The 18,008-nt window shown below is 43.9% G+C and overlaps 1 protein-coding gene across 1 annotated transcript in view; it reads right to left on the bottom strand.

Annotated features, from left to right (window-relative positions):
• The window catches only part of DNAH10 (dynein axonemal heavy chain 10), a 148,341-nt gene that overhangs the window by 58,959 nt on the left and 71,374 nt on the right, over window positions 1–18,008 (bottom strand). The window contains exons 34-42 of the mRNA XM_082353905.1: window positions 16,659–16,793; window positions 15,342–15,494; window positions 12,309–12,497; window positions 10,035–10,181; window positions 9,261–9,452; window positions 7,517–7,635; window positions 5,795–5,953; window positions 2,733–2,868; window positions 256–378 (exon numbers count right to left, since the gene is read on the bottom strand). Of these exons, the coding sequence (XP_082210031.1) occupies window positions 256–378; window positions 2,733–2,868; window positions 5,795–5,953; window positions 7,517–7,635; window positions 9,261–9,452; window positions 10,035–10,181; window positions 12,309–12,497; window positions 15,342–15,494; window positions 16,659–16,793 (1,353 nt within the window). The remainder of the gene's footprint in view (window positions 1–255; window positions 379–2,732; window positions 2,869–5,794; window positions 5,954–7,516; window positions 7,636–9,260; window positions 9,453–10,034; window positions 10,182–12,308; window positions 12,498–15,341; window positions 15,495–16,658; window positions 16,794–18,008) is intronic.

The raw sequence follows: 18,008 nt of genomic DNA, 5'->3' as shown, positions 1-18,008 counted from the left end.
AGAAAAAATTTGTCGCCCCCTGGTCTAGACTATCAAAATAACTACCTATCCCACCTGCTGCGAATTATCTGGAAATCTAATAAGGGTGTCTTCCATGTTTTTATCCAACTTATTGATAACATTAAGTGCTCAAGATCCTGGGCAGGTCAAGTTCAAGGTCATGGCCTTCAACAACAAACATCCCTCTGAGTTATGTTTATCCAACTAGCCACCAATACTAGTAACTGGTAAGTTCATTTTGGGAATAACTTTCACCTTGTTTTGTATTTGATTAACCCATTTTTTCCAGTATGGTTGATATTTCAAGTTTTTAGGATCCACATAAACCATTCCACATCGAGACACAGTCGCAGGGGAGGCATACTGTAAATCTCCAACCTGGAGAAATAAACAAAATCAGTATTTTCTGCAGCTATAGACAACTGGAATACATGTTTTAAAGCCATTGCTTGTACAGAGTTTTTACAAATGCATAAAACCCAAGTCATACCCCAGTTAACACAGCTTTTATGAGGTTTCTAATTGAACACTTAGGTTTATCATGGGAAGATTATGCTTCTCTGATGTAGCACTTTTTAAGTTTCTTTTACCATAAAATTAATATGAAAATTAACATGCTGTAGAATATCTGACCAAAATTAAAAAGTATAAAGAAGAAAATAAGTTATCCAAAATCCCACCACCAAGAAACAAACACTGTTTTGGAGTGTTTTCCTTTCAGTCTTTTTTCTTTATTTTTTATAACATAATTGAGATCAGGGAATATGAAACTTAATAAGTATGCATCTAACAGCAATATTAACACACCAGTCTCTCTTTATCTGAAAAAAAGACACAGTTCAGTCAGTCAATAAAATAATGATATGCACAAATACTCATACACTGACAAATTTTGCAGGCCAAGTTAAGAATGGCATTAGCATTAAGCTAGAGTGAAAGCAAGTCTCAGGACCACAGCTGTGAAACAGGTTCAGAGGATATGACAGAAAGTTTGAAAAATGAAGATAAGATAAAGGCAAATAGTGAGAGAGAGAGAGAAAAAAAAAAGGCAACTATAAACTCCAGCCAAAAAAAATGGCTCTAAAAGAATGTAAATGTATCACAGTCCCTGGATTTCTTGCTTTGCTAGCAAGTATATCACAGTATACTAGTTGGCTCTACAGTAAGTATTTCCTTATTCATAATGATGTAAATATGTTTACTGGTTTAACTGACTTAGCAGTATAGTATTCTATGGAGGGGAGGTGGGCTGATGGTATAAAAGATGAACCCTCACTTTCATAGCAGTCAGTCAACAGATAATGTGTAACCTTGATAAAGGAAGAAATAGCACGCAAAGTGGGTTCCTTTAGACACTAGTAGAGTAACCATCAGAAGAAACAACTCAAGTGTGAAATGTAGTTACCTCTGGGATACAGTAAGGAGGGATGAGGGCAGCAGGTAGAGAACAGAGTTGTACTCATCATAAATTCTTCTGCTTTGTTTGGGTTTTCTTCAATCATCTATATTTATAACTATTTTAATAAACATTTTAGTCTACAAATAACAAATGCAGGAGAGGGTGTGGAGAAAAGGGAACCCTCCTACACCGTTGGTGGGAATGTAAGTTGGTGCAGTCACTGTGAAGAACAGTATGGAGGTTCCTTAAAAAAACTAAAAATAGAGCTACCATATGATCCAGCAATCCCACTCCTGGGCATATATCTGGACAAAACTATAATTCAAAAAGACACATGTACCCCAGTGTTCATTGCAGCACTATTTACAATGGCCAAGACATGGAAACAACCTAAATTTCCATCGACAGATGTATGGATAAAGAAGATGTGGTACATATATACAATGGAATACTACTCAGCCATGAAAAAGAATGAAATAATGCCATTTGCAGCAACATGGATGGACCTAGAGATTATCATACTAAGTGAAGTAGGTCAGAAAGAGAAAGACAAATACCATATGATATCACTTATATGTGGAATCTAAAATATGACACAAGTGAACTTATTTACGAAACAGAAACACACTCACAGACATAGAGAAGAGACTTGTGGTTGCCAAGGGGGAGGGGGATGGGGGAGGGATGGATTGGGAGTTTGGGATTAGCAGATGCAAACTATTATATATAGGATGGATAAACAACAAGGTCCCACTGTATAGCACAGGGAACTATATTCAGTATCCTGTGATAAACCATAATGGAAAAGAATATGAAAAAGAATGTATATAAATGTATAACTGAATCACTCTGCTGTACAGCAGAAATCAACACAACATTGTAAATCAACTGTACCTCAGTAAAATAAATTTTTTAAAACATAAACATTTTAGGGACTTCCCTGGTGGTACAGTGGTTAAGAATCCGCCTGCCAATGTAGGGGACATGGGTTCGATCCCTGGTCCAGGAAGATCTCACATGCAGCAGAGCAACTAAGCCCGTGCGCCACAACTACTGAGCCCGCATGCCACAACTACTGAAGCCCGCACACCTAGAGCCCCTGCTCCGCAACAAGAGAAGCCACCACAATGAGAAGCCCGCGCACCGCAACAAAGAGTAGCCCCCACTCACTGCAACTAGAGAAAGCCCACGTGCGGCAATGAAGACCCGAAGCAGCCAAAAATAAATTTAAAAAATTAAAAATGTAAATAAAAAATTAAAAGTTAAAAAATAAACATTTTAAATTTTAATTAAAAGAAAGACATATTTGAAATCATTTTTCATTACTACTTGCCTCGAAGAGCAGGGCACAGTGTGCTTGAAGCCGAATACGCTCACCATTGGCCAACGTCAGCAGCTTGTTGTCGTCCATCACAGAATTCATGTTCTCCACCCACAGAGCGTCCACATCACCATCAAATAAAATATACCTGCGGCAACCAGAGAAAAGTGAGCCCTGTAAGGCATCCAATTATGGAACTTGGTGTAACCTCCTTGTTCATGTTGAACGTCTTTTCCCAGGGTTTTCTTTTTTTCTTCTTTAAAGATTTTTTTTTTTTGATGTGGACCATTTTTAAAGTCTTTATTGAATTTGTTACAATATTGCTTCTGTCTTATGTTTTGGTTTTTTTGCCACGAGCCATGTGGGATCTTAGCTCTCCGGCCAGGGATCGAACCCGCGCCCCCTGCATTGGAAGGTGAAGTCTTAACCACTGGACCGCCAAGGAAGTCCCCCAGGGTTTTCTAACCAGGATCTGAGATAGAGCACCCTACTTGGTCCAGAGGTTTGACCCAATAAAATAATAATAATAATATAGATTAATTAACTAATTAATTAATTAATTATATATAAACTATTTGAGTTAGTCACCAACATTTAAGAATCAGGAAACCTGACCCAATAATCCGGATTCCCTGCTTCCCTGGCAAACAGGAAGGTCTGACAGTACAGACCTGCATTCCCGCATGGGAACAACGCACTGCTGCTGGTAGTAGCTGCCCATGAAGACAAAGTGCCCCAGTCCACCTCATTCTTTTCTTAAATCTGAGCATCAGCTGCTATTTACCACTGGTTTGGACACCTAGTCCTCTTATGGTCAAGTTAGAAGGATTTCATATATCCATGTGTACTGGATTGAATGGTGGCCCCCATAAGATAGGTCTATCCAGAACCTGTGAGTGTGACCTTATTTGGAAAAAAGGTCTTTGCAGATATAATTCAGGTAAGGATCTTGAGATGAGATCATCCTGGATTATCCAACAAGTATCCTTACATCGGGGGAAGCCACATGAAGACGGAGGCAGAGATTGGAGGGATGTGGCCATAAGCCAAGCAATGCCTGGGGTCACTAAAGCTGTCAAAGGCAAGGGAGGACCTTCCTCTAGAGTCTCCAGAGGCAGTGCTACCTCATCTTTATTTCAGACTTCTGGCCTCCAGAAATGAGGAAGAATAAATTTCTGGGGTCTTTTTTTTTAGCCACCCAGTTAATGGTAATTTGTTACAGAGGCCCTGCAGAAGCTAATACACCATGTAACTTGGCCCATTTCACTCCCTGATGCTACCTGCTGGGCCCCTAGGAGCATCTGCATTTGCAAAGCCCTGGTTTACACACCATCTGTCCTGGCAGGAGATCTACTTTGGCTTCAGGGCCTCCGGTGTTCAAGCTACGCGACCCTTCAGTTCTGTGGCTGTAATGGGTTACGTCACAGCAAAGCCCATCCCCAAAGGAGACTGTGTTGGACAGGGGATTCTACTGTGTTGGAATGCTGATTTGATATTGCTTCCATTTAATTCACTGATATGAGTAGTTGGATTTTTCCAGCATTAACCTTTTGGTTTATTTTCTTCCAGTATTCTTTTTTAACTTTTTTATCTTAAATAATTTCAAACTTACAGAGTTGCAAGAATAGACTAGTGCAAAGAACCGCCATATGCCCTTCAACCAGATTCTCCAGTTGTTAATTTTGCCCCATGGATGCTCTTTTGCTCTCTCTCTGTTTTCCTGAATCATCTGAAAATAAGTTGCGGACATGACGCCCTGTATTCCTAAGTGCTTAAGCGTGTGTTTCCTAAGAACAAGCACCTTCTCTTATATAACCACAGTACAATTATCAAAATCAGGAAATTTAGCATCGATAGAATACTATTAGCTAATATACAATCCATGCTCAAATTTCACCAACTGTCCCAAAAGAAAGTCTCCATTTTACAGCATCGTAGGAAGACTAGATTCAGGCTACAATCAATAGATGCTAAAACCATCGGGTGAAGGTTTGATGAGGAATAGGGTATTTACATAGTCTTAGGGTATCTCCCCACACCTTGCATATCAATTGCAGAAGGAAAAATGGCAGATACCACCCTAACCTGATGATCAAAGTTAAAATCACCAATAAGGGGGCAAATCAGTATCACGTGCTTCCGATGAGACGCCGAGAAGGGCACCATGTCACTTCTGAGAGATTCCTGCAAGGACACGTAGCCTGCATCCAATTACGAGGAAGCAACAGACAAATCCAAACTGAGGGCATTCTGTGCAGCAGCTGGCCTAGAATCTTTCAGAACATCAAGGCCATGAAAGATAAAGAAAACCTAAGGAACTGCTTGAAATTAGAAGACGTCAAGGAGATAGGACAACCGAGCACAGTGTGAAATCCTGGATTGATCCAGAATCAGGGGAGGATTGCTAAAAAGAGTCTGTTCCAAAACTCATCAGTTGAGACGTTAGACTCGTTATTTAAGGGTTTTTTAATTAATGGGGTTGGACTAGAATATACAATCGGGATCATCCCTGGGTTTACTTGACAGGTGTCACGGGAACAACTAACACTGGAGAAGGCTTTTTACCGGATGTTCCAATAGAGCATTTCCCCTCCCGGCCTCACTAGACCCTCACCGCGGTGGGCAGTGACTGGCGCAGGGCAGGCAGCCTCAGCCACGCCTGCAGGTGAGAAAGTGCAGCTCTGAAGGGTGTTCCAGCACTTTCCATGATGCTTTGTTGCCTTTCCTTGACTTACCTTGCCGTATCGTCAGCCTGGTGTGGTGTCTCTGTTTGAGGGCTTGGACTCTGATGTCCCAAGTTCAAATCTCTGGCCTTAGGGCAAGCTCTTTCCTCCCCTTCCCTGGATCTCAGCTTCCTCCATGGTAAGCTGGGATCCATCGCAGTCAAGGAGCATGATTTAGACAACACATAAACAGCACTGAGGTGGTACCTGGCCCTTCGTGAGCAGAGCCTCCTGAGTCCGTTTGCTTCCAAGCATGAAACTGCAATACTATACATCATTTGTTTCTTTGTAAGCTTTGGCTAATTCACTATGAACCCACCCAGGCTCTCCCCTCCCTACAGAGATACTCACTTTCGCTCCTTCTTATCCGTCGGCTTGTTGATCTCCCTGAAGATGTTGGACAGCACCCCATCTGTCCAGTCTCGGGTGGTGGGGTCCAGGATGCCGTAGAGCTCTATGACACTCATAGCCTTGGGGTTCAGGACACACAGCTTTGTCACCAGCCCAAGCCTAAATCGAAGGAGAGGCTTCAGCCGTGGCTCGGGCAGACTAAACGCATTAGGAGAACAATCTAGGTCACCCATGCGGGGGATTAGATCCCCTGTGTTTTCGATCCAATCCAAAATTTAAAATGCAAACCATCCAAACTCTGCACTGGGCTTCCCACTCTCTGTTAACGACTTATACTAAACGCAAGGGAACCACCTTTCACCAGGAACGTGGCCCCAGCACAAGTGAGGTCTGAACTGATAACACGGCTTTGACTTCTGAGGGCAACAGACGCTAACCTTCATGTATATTTCATATTTGTGTATTTACATATTCATGCATATGGCACATTTATGTAACTATTTCACAACCAGTGTATAGGAGATTATAGTCACCAGGATAACGTAAAACCTTTGAACTCCTGATGTTCAATCCCTCATATTTACAGAACGACAACTGCTCTGCGTTGCTGGCTTTACAAATCATGTGGACAGGGTATTTCCCACTATAATGCCTGTAAATTCCCGCAGTGCCGTGGGATTAATTCATCTACAGAAAACTAAAGTTCACACAGAACATAGTTTATAATTAACAAAATAAAAATAATAGTGGCATATCTATACTCACATCTGTACGTGACAGTTCTATAAATTGTCTAACAATGAATTAATTAAAGAATGAAATACAGGATGGCTATGGAATAACCCTCTCAAAATCAGTAAGCCATCACCCACTGATTTCCTCATGAGAAACACAGGAAGAAGGAAGAAGGAATGACAGTCACTTACTCGATTGGATTTTATAGCCTATCTAGAACTGGTAAAGTCACAAAGATTATAAGGCTTGATTTAGATTTTTGCTGGAACATCAGCATGCTTTGAAATCTTTCTGGAATGCAGCTATTGCTTAGGAGAAATGTGAGAAGTCAGAAAGCCCATATTCAGTATAAGGGCGTCGATTCACCACAGGTCTTTGTGATATTCTATATTAGGAGTGTGAAATCACTTCTTCCTTCGAGCAGTATAGCTCTTGCAGGGCTGGTGATGATAAGGCATTTGGGGAGGGGACACTCTTTTTGGCCACTCTGATACCATAACAGTGTCGCATAACGGCGGGGGGTCCTGACTGACTTTAAAGGAGCAATCTGAACGCCAAGAAAATACGACCTAAGTTAACTTTCAAAACATCCTTATAAGATAGTTTTTGAAATACTCATTTCACAAATAAACCTATTCACAGTCTGATGCACAAAAAGCTAACTGTTTTGCCTTCTAAAATATATCAACTAAATCAGCAATAAAACAAGTTAAGATGCTCTGGGTTTGGGACTTCCCTGGCCGTCCAGTGGTTAGGACTCCGCACTCCCACTGCAGGCGGCACAGGTTCAATCCCTGGTCAGGGAACTAAGATCCCGCAAGCCACGTGGCGAGGCCAAAGTTAAAAAAAAAAAAAAGATGCTCTGGGTTTAAAGGGGGGTGTCTGGGACAAATGTAACCTCCCAGGAAATCAGAGAGCAAAGTGGGACTAAATACCGCCACCGACCTCACCGTGAAACCAAGCCCTCCCCGAGGACGCCATACTCACCTGGTCTGGGCCTGACACAGGGCGTTAATGACCACGGACTTGCCCCCTCCCGTGGGCCCCACCACCATCGTCGTGTGGCGGGTCATCATGGTCTCGAACATCTGAATCACCTTATCCACCTGTGGGACAAACATTGGCAGCTGGGTTAAAACATAGCTTTTTGTTAAAAACAGCTTTATTGAACTAGAATTTGCACACCGTACAACTCACTCATTTAAAGTGTTTCAACAATTCGGTGGTTTTCAGCATGTTTGAAAGGTTGTGAAACCATTACCACGTTCAATTTTAAAACATTTTCATCACCCCTGCCCCAAAAAAACCTCTGTGCTCATTCGTCATGTCTCCCAAGCCCGTTGCCCACAGCCTCCGGCACCCACTAATCTACTGTCTGTCTCCATAGATTTGCCCGTTCTTGACAAAAAAATGGAATGATATAAATGGAATCGTGCAGTATGTAGTTTTGGGTGTCTGGCTTCTTTCACTCAGCATCATGTTTTTAAGGTTCACCCATCAGTGTAGTCTGTGTCAGTACTTCCTTCCTTTTTATGGCCAAATAATATTCCATTGTATGGATGGACCACATTTTGTCTATCTCTTCATCCATTGATGATATTTGCATTATTTCCACTTGTTGGCACTTATGAATAATGCTGCTACGAACGTTAGTGGACAAGTTTTCATGTGGATAAATACGTTCTCATTTCTCTTGGGTTTATACCTAGGGATAAAATTGCTGTTCATCATATAGTAACTCTATGTTTCACTTCTTGAGGAACCACCAGACTGTTTTCCAAAGTGGCTGCTACACCATTCTACATTCCCACGAAAAACACATCTTTTTAAACAACCACCTCTAGAGGAAACCACCAGGGCCAGGAAAGGTGCACAGAGATCTCTCATGTGTGGTCAGTACCCGCTGCCCCGGCCTGAGGCCTCTGGGTAGCCTGATGCCCCAAGGTGGCCCGTCCAGAGGCAGCCAGCCCAAACCTGCAGCTTTGGGCATTCACGCCCTGAGCAGAACACCTTGGCAATAATGTATGGCTTACAGACAACATATACAATCTCACAGGCTTCAGATGATCAAAATTTTACTTGTAATATCTAATTTAAAATTTTTTCAAGTGTGACTCTGGGGGAAAAAAAGGTGGGGTGGGGAGAGAAGATTAGATGGTTGGGCCCCAAAACAAAATACTTAATTTATCTGATCACATTATGCCAAAAACATTTTTGGAAGGTGATATATCCATACAGTGGAGCCTCAAAAAGGAAGCCTCAAAAAGGAAGGGAATTCTGACACATGCTACAACATGGATGAACCTTGAGGACACTATGCTGAGTGAAATCAGCCAGACACAAAAGGACAAACACTGTATGATTCCACTCATATGAGGTCCCCAGAGGAGTCAAATGCCTAGAGACGGAAAGTAGAATAGAGGTTACCAGGGGCTGAAGGAGGAGGATGGGGAGTTATTATTTAATGGGGACAGAGTTTCAGTTTTGCACGATGCAAAACTCTTTCACAACAACATGAATATATTTAACATGACTAAACTGTACTAAAAATGGATAAAATGGTAAATCTTATGTGTACTTTACCACAACAAAAAAAGAAAATGGGGGTGGGGAATGGTTAAGATGGTAAATGTTATGTGTATTTTACCACAATTATTTTTAAATGAAAAAGAAAAAAAATGGAAAGGACCCAGAAAAAGTCAGTGAACTCTCATCCTCAGCACCATTTTACCTGGACAGGCAAGACAACGTAGCCATTTTCCCGGAGCACCTGTTCTACAGCATCATTGAAATCAGGGTAGCGAACCCGCGGGCAGTCTAGTCCAGGAAACAGATCGGAAATCAAACCAAGGAAGAGAGGGACGTCTTCAAACACGAACTTGGGCAGATTCATGTCTCGAAGGGCCCTCATAAGCACCACATCCTGGATGGAACGAAACACAGACATCTTCAAAGACGTTTCTGAGAGCCCCCAGGGCTAGACTAGAAATCCTCTTATGAAGTAGACAATGAAATTTTATATGAAATATAAAACATAAAGCATTCCAAGTAGAGTTTCTGGAGAAACACACGAGTCTATTGCCCACAGAGTGGCATTGATCAGACTATGTTTTGGAGTAAGTCCCGTGTGAAAGAAACATGACCGCCCCTCTGGCTTTTATTGCAAAGAGGAAATAACTCATGCTCGTGCTTTCTAGAGAATTTTGTTCATCCCCACCCCTCCAGCCCATCATCGTGCAATTGTAGGTTGATTATTATCATTTAAGTATCACAAACATTGGCACCATGAAGACATTGAACTGGACCTTATGGTAATAAGCCAAATTAGAAGAGAACAATGTAATGAAGAAGAGACCAAATGAAGGCCAGACAAGTAAATGAAGTGACAGCTAAGAATAAAACTTTCTCTTGATACCTGTGCTCCCCGTCACCTCCATCCCAGCATTTATTCAATACACAGGAACCAAATTAAAAAACCAGATAACTTAGAGCACGTGGCCCCTACCTCCCTAAGTTCAGAAGAACCTCTCTTCAGCTCACCAGCCATCACCAACACTGATTTAAGGGCTCTGAGTCCAAAATCATAATGATGTTGCTTGGAGAGCTGCTCCCGGGCCAGCTTATACAGAACGGTCATCTTTTTAGCCAGAGTCTTTTGTGATAGAAGACAATGAAAAATAAATGAAGAAAATGCCCTGAAAACACCAGAACCTCATGACACAAAGAAAACTGACATAAAGATGTTCAGATGAAGCTGCTCTACAAACCAGCAAATCTTGCCTCCAACAAATACCAGGATGTGTCCTCCGTTTTTAACAGTGACAAATTACGACCTAATTTAAAAGAACACCAGCCTTACCAGACAGAGTTGGATGACAGTCCTTGAAAGCCAAGGAAAATCTTAACCACCTTAAAGAACAGAATTCATACAACTTTTTAAATCATAGAGATTACACTCCAGAAATTTGCTTCCTTTGACCTAAACATGTTATTAAAGTTTTCTTGTAACTGTTTTTGAGGACAAGTCATCCACCTGGTCTACATCAAGGATTCAAAACTTGCTGGTCCCTATGGATGGCATGGGGATTTTGCTCATTGAAACTAAGAAGCAGAGATCTCTCCACTCTGGCTCAAAATCCATAGACAATAGGATTGGCAATAAGAGCCGTTACCAAAAAACTGCAGAGAAGCAACCTAACAATCCTTTATCTTAAAAATATTCGCTATTTTGCACTTTTTCCAGAACCTTCTGGGGAAATGTATGTATATAATCTTTTTATACATATTTTAAGAGATGATAAAGGAGTTATCTCTCTCTATATATATTTTAAAGCCACATATTCTCAACGGCACAAGGCTTAGTGAAAAAAGCCCACCTGAAAGGGTTACATGTTGTATGATTCCGAGTATAGAACATTCTAGAAGTGATGCAATTATAGTGATAGAGAATGATTGGCAGGTGTGAGTTAGAGTTGGGGGCAGCATGTGACTGCTAAGGGCTGACACGAGGGAGTTTCTCTGTGGCGATGGGACAGTTCCATGTCCAGACTGTGGCTCCAGTTACAGGAACTCCCCTATATACAAACCTTCAAGTTGCGAACTTTCAAAGATGCAAACGTGCATTTGCATGTCCGATCACGTCAGTTCACGTGTCTGGCGTACATTGTCACGTGCGTGCATCCTCTACAAGTGGTTGTGCTTTTTTGTGTACTTTACAGTACTGTATAGAGTACAGTAGTACAGTATCTTTATTTCTTGCCTGTTCACTCAATGCCAGCCCCTGTAGGCCAGCTGCTGAACTGTACTGCTGTGCTTTTCAAGATACTGTACTGTAAGATTAAAAATGTTTTCTTTATTTTTTGTGTTTGCTTGTTTTTTATGTATTATTTGTGTGAAAAATATTATAAACCTATTACGGTACAGTACTATAGAGCCGACTGGGTACCTAGGCTAACTCTGTTGGACTTATGAACAAATTGGACTTATGAACATGCTGTCGGAATGGAACTTGTTCGTATGTAGGGGACTTACTGTATTCTACACATGTGATTATGTCATAGAGCTATACACACACACCAGAGAGAGAGAGAAGGTGAAACCTTGTGGAATCCAAATAAAGTCCGCACTTGAGTTAATAGCATTGCACCCGCATCAGTTTCCTGGATTTTTAAAAAAATATTTATTTATTTGGCTGCACCGGGTCTTCGTTGCGGCACGCGGGATCTTATTTTTTAGTTGCTGCATGTGGGATCCAGTTGCCTGACCAGGGGTCAAACCCAGGCCCCCTGCATTGGGAGCACGGAGTCTTAACCACTGGACCACCAGGGAAGTCCCAGTTTCCTGGTTTTGAAGTTATCACTGCGGGAAGCTGGGTGAGCGGTACCTGAAACTCTCTGGACTACTGCTGCCATCTCTTGTGAGTCAAATGATTCCAAAATAAAAGTTATAATTTTAAAAAGAGAGAAAGGGAGGACTTCCCTGGTGGTCCAGTGGTTAAGACTCTGCGCTTCCACTGCAGGGGGCACAGGTTCAATCCCTGGTCGGGGAACTAAGATCCCACATGCTGCGCAATGTGGCCAAATAAATTAATTTAATTTAATTTAAAAAAATGAGGCACTCCCAGCTTTAAAAAAGAGAGAGAGAGAGAGAGAGAGAGAGAAAAGGGCGAGAGACAAAGCAAAACAATCTGAAAAGCCACACGGAATGAAGACGCCCCAGGGCCCCCGTCTGCGAGCAGACCCAGGCGGGTGCAGGGACGCCTGGCGCTAAGGGACCTCACCTTGGCCCAGAGGAAGCCCTCGGAGAACAACATGATCTCGCAGATCTGCTGCAGGTCAGGCACAATCACCACCACGGGCCGGAACAGGGCCTTCACTGACTCGGGCAGTTCCGTGCGGCCCGCGTAGCCGGGGTTCATGGTGATGAAGATGCCCATTCTCGAGTCCAGGGAGATCTCCTGCCCTTCAAACTAGGGGACGAGAGGAAAGGACGGAAGGAAGGATTATGCTGCTGGCCAGCCTACCACAGGGCAAGGAGGCCTGGGGAGCCGCACGGCTCTTCCTTTCATGGGTACAAGACAGACACCACCATCTGTCTCTTGCCCTTTCCCGGTGATAAATGCAGAGTCCTCGTGCTTACGGCCTCAATGTTCTGCGGTGCCCGCCTCAGCCGACCCCCAAACTCTGATGTGAATCAAGGGTCTGTCCACTTGAGAAGTAGCTGATGTTGGGAAAGTGTGCAGCCGGGGGTTGATTCGAGGCACTGTGTGACCTCCAACAGGTCACTTACCCTCTCTGAGTCTCTGTTTCCTTTTCTGCAAGGTTGTGGCAGTTAAATGAGACAACATATTCAAGAGCACCCAGCCCACTGCTTCGCACAAAGCGGATTTTCATTCATGTTAGCTGTCACTTCTCTCCCCATTCCCACCTTCATGCTGGTCTGGCCGCCTGTGTGTCCCCTGGACCCTTCCGACAGAATCCCACCTCAGCATCCTTCAGGAAACCAGCCTTTGTCCTCCAGGGGCCCCATGGACCAACAAAATGCAGAAGTCTCTATATTTTGAGTCTCGTTAGCCTACAGTTGAATTTCAACTGTCTTAACTTTCCTCTCTACTAAGATTTTACTATTTTATTTCTTTTCGTGGTCCACCAGAGAGACAGACGACAGATGTTTTATTTTTAGGAGGCACAGGCTGCCTCAGTGACAAGAGGGCAGCGCAGCCTGAAAGCTGACACTCCCCAGAGATGAAGGCTGCTGTCCTGTCTCTCACATCTCCGTCTCTGCACTGAGACTACCCTCACCCACGCCTCAGTACCTCATGTGAGTCCCGGATCAACCCCTGGAGACAAGACACAGGCCTGCTCTTAAAAACACAGGCTTCTAGGGACTTCCCTGGTGGCGCAGTGGTTGAGAGTCTGCCTGCCAATGCAGGGGACACGGGTTCGAGCCCTGGTCTGGGAAGATCCCACATGCCGCGGAGCAACTAGGCCCGTGAGCCACAACTACTGAGCCTGCGCGTCTGGAGCCTGTGCTCCGCAACAAGAGAGGCCGCGGTAGTGAGAGGCCCGCGCACCGCGATGAGGAGTGGCCCCCACTTGCCACAACTAGAGAAAGCCCTCACACAGAAACGAAGACCCAACACAGCCAAAAATAAATATAAAAATAAATAAATAAAATAAATAAATTAATTAATTAAAAACACAGGCTTCTAGGGACTTCCCTGGCGGTCCAGCGGTTAAGACTCCGCACTTCCACTGCAGGGGGCGTGGGTTCTGTCCCCGGTCAGGGAACTAAGATCCCGCATCCTGCATGCCACGCAGCACGGCCCAAAACACGAAACAAAACAAAACAGCTTCTAGAAACCCAAACGCATTGCAGGCGCAATGTGCCTCCCATGGGAGTAGTAAGCTCAGCCCTAAAATGTTTCACAAGAACTAATTAATAGAAATCCATCCGGAAGCCTCTAAGGTTTAACAGTACCCAGTGTACATAATCCCTTGACCATGAGCCCTGAGGTCCAGGGAGAAGGCGGGTGGGGTGCAGGGCCGCAGAGGCGCCCACAATGGAATCCTCACCAACCGATGCTGAATTTGGGTCCTGAATCTCCCAAGGAAGCTCTGTGGGGCCTTGGAGGATGTACAGGAGTTTTCAGGTGAAGGAGAAAAAAGGACAATTCCAAGCAGATAGGGATGCATATGGCGTCCCAGGGCATGGAATGTCTGTGGAGCAAGTGGCATAAAGTGACAAGTGTTCAGGGCACGCAGGGGCGAGGACAGTGGCCGGAGGAGCAGGAGAGCAAGCTGGGATCACAGTGTAGGGAAACGGCCCAGCCACTCTGGTCCCTGTTGTCAGAGAACTCACTCCGGGCTACCTAAATTACATAAGATCCTGTTTCTCCAAATTCTCAACCAGTTTGATCTGATGTAACTTAATACAGACATCCCAAACTTGAGCCTACAAATGTATGGTTGGACGGGGAGAGATTAGTAAATTCTCAAAAAATTTTTAAGTTTGCCTTTTCACTTTGATAACAACCTTAATAATCTTCCTCATTACAATGCCGTAATTTTACCAGGTACGAAGGCAAATTTTCTTGTTCACTGTGAAAATTTCTTTTTTTTTTTAATTTTTTTTTTAATTAATTAGTTAATTTATTTATTTTTGGCTGTGTTGGGTCTTCGTTTCTGTGTGTGGGCTTTCTCCAGTTGCGGCGAGCGGGGGCCACTCTTCACCGCGGTGCGTGGGCCTCTCACTATCGCGGCCTCTCTTCTTGCGGAGCACAGGCTCCAGACGCGCAGGTTCAGTAATTGTGGCTCACGGGCCTAGTTGCTCCGCGGCATGTGGGATCTTCCCAGACCAGGGCTCGAACCCGTGTCCCCTGCATTGGCAGGCAGATTCTCAACCACTGCGCCACCAGGGAAGCCCGCTGTGATAATTTCTACTGAAGATATTTTGATTGAATGGAACGTTGATTTTTTTTTTTTAAGTCATTTTTTCTCAAATTTGGGAAGAATATTTTTTGACCTTGAAAGGGGGTCTTACACATCACTTATTTGAGAATCCTGTCCTACCCGTCTATAACTATTAATCACATGTCTGGAATTATTTTGAAGTTCTTAGACTATTACAGTCCTTAATTATCAAAGATGTTGATAATTTGGAGAAACCCAATGATCTCCATTTGAAAGCAGAAGTTGGGCAAATCTTCATCTAGGGGGAACCTGGTCTGGATAGACGACTGTCCACCACCTGATATTTCAGCACGTTCCCAGCCTGGGGACATGATCTGGGCTGGCTTCACACTTATCCTCACCTGGAACCTGGTTAACTGATGGATCAGAGCGTTTCGGATCGTCTGGATCTGGGACGAGATGACTGAGAGCACAGAGGCATCGATGCGATTAAACTCGTCAAAACAGCCCCAAGCCCCACACTGAGCAAGGCCTGAGAAAATCTTCCCGACGGCCTAGGATGAAAGAAGTGTCAGGACAAGGGCAATTTTCATCTTGAAAACTGCAAGCAATCCATGTATGGATACCATTTTCTAAATTAGAAGCGAACGACGATCAGAACCTACTGTATAGCACAGGGAACTCTACTCAGTGCTCTGTAGTGACCTAAATGGGAAAGAAATCCAAAAAAGAGAGGATATATGTATATGTATAGCTGATTCACTGTGCTGTACAGCAGAAACTAATACAACATTGTAAAGCAACTATACTCCAATGAAAATTTTAAAAATAAAAAAGCAAATGACAATCATCAGATTGGCAGAGAAGAGCCACCCCAGTAGTGGATCTTCCTGGCAAGACTTCCAAGGCCTCTCGTGGGCCAGCTCCCACTCACAGGATGTCACAAATTAAGGAATTTTAAAACAATTTTTATTGGAGTAGAGTTGATTTACAATGTTGTGTTAGTTTCTGCTGTACAGCACAGTGAATCAGTTATACATATACATACATCTACTCTTTTTTAGATTCTTTTCCCATATAGGCCATTACAGAGTGTTGAGTAGAGTTCCCTGTGCTATACAGTAGGTCCTTACCAGTTATCTATTTTATATAGAGTAGCGTATATATGTCCATCCCAATCTCCCAATTTATCCCTCCCCCCCTTTCCCCCTGGTAACCATAAGTTTGTTTTCTACATCTGTCACTCTATTTCTGTTTTGTAATTAAGTTCAAGGATTTCACAAATTAAGGATTTTAACGTAAAAACCCAGATTTCTGGCTTCTCTTGAGATGTTGGAAAATCTAACAACACTGGGTCCACTTTTCCAAGTGGCAACAATTGACCTAAGCTCAATAGCGGCTCCCCCTTTAGATGGAGCTTTGCTTTCCAGTTGGCCACAGTCCCCACCACTCTCTATTGTCTGTCTGCTGCTTTATTCATTTACACTATCTAGCTGACTCCAGTGGGCATTTAGTTTGGGACTCTTGCTCTACATGCTGCTAACAAAGAGATACAGCCAAGTTCCTAGACTGTGATGGTGAAACGTTTCCTACTATGTTCCTCCAGCTGTCACCATGTCATCTCATGGAAGCGTATGAGGTGAAATGCCTTCCCACCCTGACCCCCTTTTAGCTCTCTGCCTAAGAAGACCGTACCAGAAGTGACGCCAGGGCCTTACTTTGTAATCCATGCCTTCGCCGCAGTTGGTTACAACACAGAGCAAGCCCAAGGCTTTGGCCAGGTCCTTGGTGGTCTCAGTTTTGCCAGTACCTGCTGGGCCAGCAGGGGCCCCACCCAGATACATGGACAGCGCCTGTTAGAAGCCAAATGCAAAACATACGTTGTCTGATTCACGGAAAGAAACAGGTGTCAATTCCCAGTTTGTGACAGTCTATGCAGGAATATATAAATGGCAATGGACCAGTTCACACTCACCTTTTCTGACAGTCACCATTTTTTTTAAGTCTTTATTGAATTTGTTACAATATTGCTTCTGTTTTATGTTTTGGTTTTTTGGCCCCGAGGCAATGTGGGATCTCAGCTCACCGACCAGGGATCGAACCTGCACCCCCTGCATTGGAAGGCGAAGTCTTAACCACTGGACTGCCAGGGAAGTCCCTGACAGTCACCATTTTTAACATTTCTTTTCTGTCTTTCTCCGTTGACCTCACTGACCACTCCCCACCCCGCCCCCCATTATATAGGAACCAGTGCACCAGGGACTCTGCAATATGCTGGACTCTGTACCCACCCTGAGGACCATGCCTAGCTGAGGCTCACAGAAACACGGACATCTGTGCAGGGAAGGATTAATTTTGCCCAAAGAAAGGTTTGGCCCTTTGTCTCTAGATCCTAGGAGCTGACCTCTAAGCCCTCAGAATGCCCTGCCTGAGAAGGGTGCCCTTGTTTATCTGGGGACCTTGGGCCACGCCGGACAGGCTAACAATGTGATTTATGGTGGGAGCCTTGGGCCACATGGTATCATCAGGTCAACTTCTGCAGGGTCTGGGGACTAAGGTCAATCATTCAGGGGGTCAGTCATGTCTGCATGACAAGCCCCCAGTTAAAGTGCTGGCCACCAAGGCTCGGTGGGCTTCCCTGGGTGGCAGGACTTCACACGTGCGGCCACACAGAGCTGCCAGAAGAAATGATGCTGTCTGGACAGCTGCATCAGAGAGGAAACTGAAGGCTGGCATCTCCTGGACCCTGTCCTATGCCTTCTCCCATTGCTGATTTTGATCTGTACCCATTAGCTGCGAAAACCATAACCATGACCATAATGGCTTTACTGAATTCCGTCATTCCTTTTAGCAAACTATTGAACCGGAGGGTGGTTTTAGGGGCCGCCTGAACTTGAAACAGCCCAATCCCAAAAGGCGGCACGTAGGTCATATTCCAAACGGAAACTCCTTTATAGATTTTCAAAGTGTAACATCCCTTACTCTCAGCATTAACTTCCTGGGGCTGCCGTAACAAAGTACCACAAACTGGCTGGCTTAAAACAACCGAAATGTATTCTTTCACAGTT

This window comes from Balaenoptera borealis (assembly GCF_965194805.1).
Source record: "Balaenoptera borealis genome assembly, chromosome: 14".
In the NCBI taxonomy this organism is placed as follows: domain Eukaryota; kingdom Metazoa; phylum Chordata; class Mammalia; order Artiodactyla; family Balaenopteridae; genus Balaenoptera; species Balaenoptera borealis.
This window is presented reverse-complemented; position numbering and strand designations above follow the sequence as displayed.